The sequence below is a fragment of the Rhinopithecus bieti genome, unplaced genomic scaffold (assembly GCF_001698545.2).
Source record: "Rhinopithecus bieti isolate Rb0 unplaced genomic scaffold, ASM169854v2 scaffold_757, whole genome shotgun sequence".
Taxonomy (NCBI): Eukaryota; Metazoa; Chordata; class Mammalia; order Primates; family Cercopithecidae; genus Rhinopithecus; species Rhinopithecus bieti.
Window position 1 is genome coordinate 2582759 of NW_016803289.1, and position 4391 is coordinate 2587149.

At 35.3% G+C, this 4391-nt stretch overlaps 1 protein-coding gene across 1 annotated transcript in view; it reads left to right on the forward strand.

Annotated features, from left to right (window-relative positions):
* Positions 1-4391, forward strand: part of SPINK5 (serine peptidase inhibitor Kazal type 5) — an 80488-nt gene that overhangs the window by 60541 nt on the left and 15556 nt on the right. The window contains 2 exon segments of the mRNA XM_017872141.1: positions 2742-2869; positions 3613-3685. Coding sequence (XP_017727630.1) covers positions 2742-2869; positions 3613-3685 — 201 coding nt within the window.

Sequence of the window (4391 nt, forward strand, 5' to 3'; positions counted from 1 at the left end):
CTCGGGAGGATGAGGCAGCAGAATGGCATGAACCCGGGAGGCAGAACTTGCAGTGAGCTGAGATCGCGCTATTGCACTCCAGCAGCCTGGGCGACAGAGCGAGACTCCATCTCAAAAAAAAAAAAAAAAAAAAAAAAAAAAAAAAAAAAAAAAAGTTGGGGTTTGAGAAAAAAAATTCTTGATCTGGCATTTCATTGCCACCTAGTGTTCAGTTTTGGTCTTCATAAATAGTATTCAACACTACAACACCAACACGTAGAATATTACACAGCACAATTTCTTTTAATCCACCGACGGACTCCAGTTAGAACAGAAAAATGGTAAAATTTCTCTAGGAAGATTTTTCCTATTAGTAGGGCAACTTTTCATTAAGCCTGTAGTGACTACAGAAACTGAAACATTAATAGTAATTATCATTATTTAAAAATATTTTGGGAACTTTATGGCACAACTTCACATGATCTTTAAAGGACATCTATTTAAAATCTTGGTAAATTTTTAATTTTATGATCCTTATTTAAAAAATTTCAAACAGAAGAATGCTATCTATATGTATATATAGAAAATATTGAGTGAAAAAAACCAACAACAAAGAAAATACAGAGGCAGGGTGTGGTAACTCACTCTTATAATTCCAGTGTTTTGGGAGACCAGAGCACGAGAATTTCTTGAGCCTAAGAGTTCAAAACCAGCCTGGGCAACATAGTGAGACCCTGTCTCTACAAAATAATAATAATAATAATAATAATAAAAATAGCCGTGCATGATGGTGCAAACCTGCAACTCTAGCTACTGGGAGGTTAAGGTGAGCAGATCACTTGAGCCCAGGAGTTCAAGGCAGCAGTGAGCTGTGGTAGCATTATCGCACTCCAGCCTGGGCAACAGAGTGAGAACTTGTCTTAAAAAAATAAATAAAAAGAAAATATTGAGATTGTGTGTGTGTGTGTGTGTGTGTGTGTGAAATAGAGAACTACAGTTTTATCTACACATGCAAAGTTAAATAAGGTTTACCAATAATTATATTTAAACCTCCCCCAAAATCTATGCAATGGGTAATATTTTTCCAATTTTTTAGAATTCAGGAAAACTTAAGAGAAGTTAGCTACACATAAATAATGAATAGAAGAACCAAAGACTGAATTGCAGGGTTGCAATACAGTCAGAGGAGTGCTATTATAAACGTATGTGGTATTGTGAGCACCTGGAAAAGAAAATACTTCCAGTAATTTGTGAAAATAGTGGTTGTGAGACATTTAATATGTTGATAGGTATTTAATTCCAGAGAATTTTTTTAAATGCTGCAATAAAAAGTAAGGCCTGGAATTGTTTGTTTACGGACATCACAATTTAAAGAAAGAAGGGTAAGTACAATCTAGGTTATTGTGTTATGTTTTAAGGTAATGTTTCCATATCATCACTTTGGCTCTTTGGGCTTAAACGAAGTTCCAGTGACTTCTGTAGCTCTCTGAAGATTTTAATACATTCCAGATCCTGTCTGTAGACTCGGTTCTATTGGCTTCTTTTTACGATCATTATGTTTCAATGAACACAAAAGGCAGCTCCATATCCTTATCCACAGATAGGAGTTTTATTCTCCGCCTTGTAAAAGCAAATAAGTAAAAAGGTATAGCCTGGTGGTTAGCAGGTTTCTGATCACAAATTCAACACTGACTTTATTTAGTATCTCTGAGATTTATTTTTCTCATCTGCAAAATGGGAATGATGAGTATTTATTTATAAGATTTTTACAACCACTAAAATAAATCTGTTAAGCCACACAACAAAGCACTTTGCACAATAAAAATGCTTTTTTTTGTTTGTTTGTTCTTGGTAAATTGTTGTTGAGAAATGAAGCTGAAAGTTTACATGTTTTATGTTTTGCAGAAGAGTGTCTTTTAGTTCATTCCAGGGCTTTTGAAGTAGACTTTTTATGTGTGGAATACTGAGTGCACTCGTGGGGAGACAGGTTTGGGGCTCCGCCTCATAGAAAATTGTATTAAAATGAGATGGGGCAGGGCACTGGGGGCTCATGCCTGTAATCTCAGTGCTTTAGGAGGCCAATGTGTGACAATTACTTGGAGCCAAGAGTTTAAGACCAGCCCAGGCAACTTTTTAAAGAGACTCCCGTCTCTACAAAAAATTTTAAAATATTAGCTAGGCACCGTGGCACATGCCTATAGTTCTAGCTACTTAGGAGGCTGAGGTGGGAGTGTTGCTTGAGCCCAGCAGTTGGAGGCTGTGATGAGCTATGATTGCACCACTGCACTCCAGGCTGGACAACAGAGCAAAATCATATATATATATATATATATATATATATATATATATACACACACACACACAGACACACACACACACACACACACACACAAACACACACACACACATATGTACACACACACACGCATATACACACACACGCATATACACACACACACACACGCATATATACACAGACACACACACACACATACATGTAGTTTTTAAAGGAATAGGCTGCTTTAGGCAGTACTGAAATTCCATTAGGGCAAGACAATCATTTGAGAGAGATGCAATGAACAGATTCAAACTTCTTACGTAGAGATTGAATAAAGTGCCTTTAAAACATATTTCTTCTCTGAAATTTTACTTTCTCTGCTTTTTTTCCTGTGTTATGAGTTTATGTCTAATCAGTCAATCACATTATCAGGTTTTAAAGATTATACCATGACAGTAACATCTTTTTCTGCTACTGTTGGTAGGATCTGTGTCGTGAATTTCGAAGCATGCGGATAAATGGGAAGCTTATCTGCACCAGAGAGAATAACCCTGTTCGAGGCCCATATGGCAAGATGCACATCAATAAATGTGCTATGTGTCAGAGCATCTTGTACGTAAAAAGGTTTATCAATCAATTTGATAGTTGTGCCTGTTTGCCAGAAGTTAGTTCTTGTTACTTTTAAAACCTAAGACACTTGGCATCACACATTAATGATACAATAGCTCCTCTCTTTTGAAGAGACAATTTCCAAAGCCCTTTCACAATAATTTTTTTATTTTGATGTTGAGAAGCATAATCACACCCAGAACCTCTGGGGTAGGAAGAGGTAGCTTATCAGCTACGTAACCTGGGACAGGCCAGTTCATTGTGCAGAGCCTCAGTTCCTCCTGAGGGAAAAATAACTGCACAATACAGTTTTGTGGAGATTCGAGGACATTTTAAAAATGCTTCTGAACTTCAAAGCATTATACCTATGTAAATAACAATCAAAACTGTGAGTTTAGTTATAATTTAATTAGAAAAGTAAAATGAAAATTATAAAACTTTCTAGATGAGAGTCATAAGTCTGTTACATTAAGGAAAATAAAGACCTTTTAGGATCATATTTTCTGGATAAGAGTATAGTAACAGCATCTATGATAGTTGATAGCATTGCCACAAATATATTATCATGAAAATTCCAACAATCAGAACTGATTAGCTTACAGAAAGGTATTCTTAGAATTTTATTTTCAAATATAAGAAAATAGTGTTAGATTTGCTAATGTTTAGCATTGAAGAAACACTTGGTTAAAGACAATTCAGTAACAACCCTAGAAAAATTACCCTATCTTTTTTTTTTTAATCTGCAGCGATCGAGAAGCTAATGAAAGAAAAAAGAAAGATGAAGAGAAATCAAGTAGCAAGTCCTCAAATAATGCAAAGGTTATTTCTTAAAGGATACCAGAATAACTGTCTTACTTTTCACCCTCAGAATTTTGCGTTCTTCTCCAGTTTTGGGAATAATAAAGATACAAATCTCTTAACTTCAAAGAAAATTGATTTTGCTAGTCTTGTCACTTTGGATCATAACAAGATTTTCTGGGGAGCTTTGGACTTTGATATCTTTTTTGATTTTGTAGAAAATTCTCTGAGAGTGTGTGTCAATTGATGTTTTAGTCTTTCCTCCTTGGGAGAAATATGGATTGAAAAGTAGAGGGTAAAATTCTTTACCAACTCAACTGCATGCTTATCTTTGACACTTTAAGTGTGAAATAAGGCTTTGGGTAGCTCCTTGATATTTATTTTAATAATTCAGGCAATATAATCTAAGTCTCCCTTTTAGCTTCCCTTCTGTTTTTACCAGATGATTTTATCAGCATTAAAGAATCAGTAGTGTGCGTGCATGATGCTTTCTTTTCTATTTCTTTTTCTTTTTTTTTTTTTTAATTTTTTTTCTCTTTTTCTTTTTTTTTTTATTATACTTTAAGTTCTAGGGTACATGTGCATAACGTGCAGGTTTGTTACATATGTATACTTGTGCCATGTTGCTGTGCTGCACCCATCAACTTGTCAGCACCCATTAATTCATCATTTATATCATGTATAACTCCCAATGAAATCCCTCCCCCCTCCCCCCTCCCCATGATAG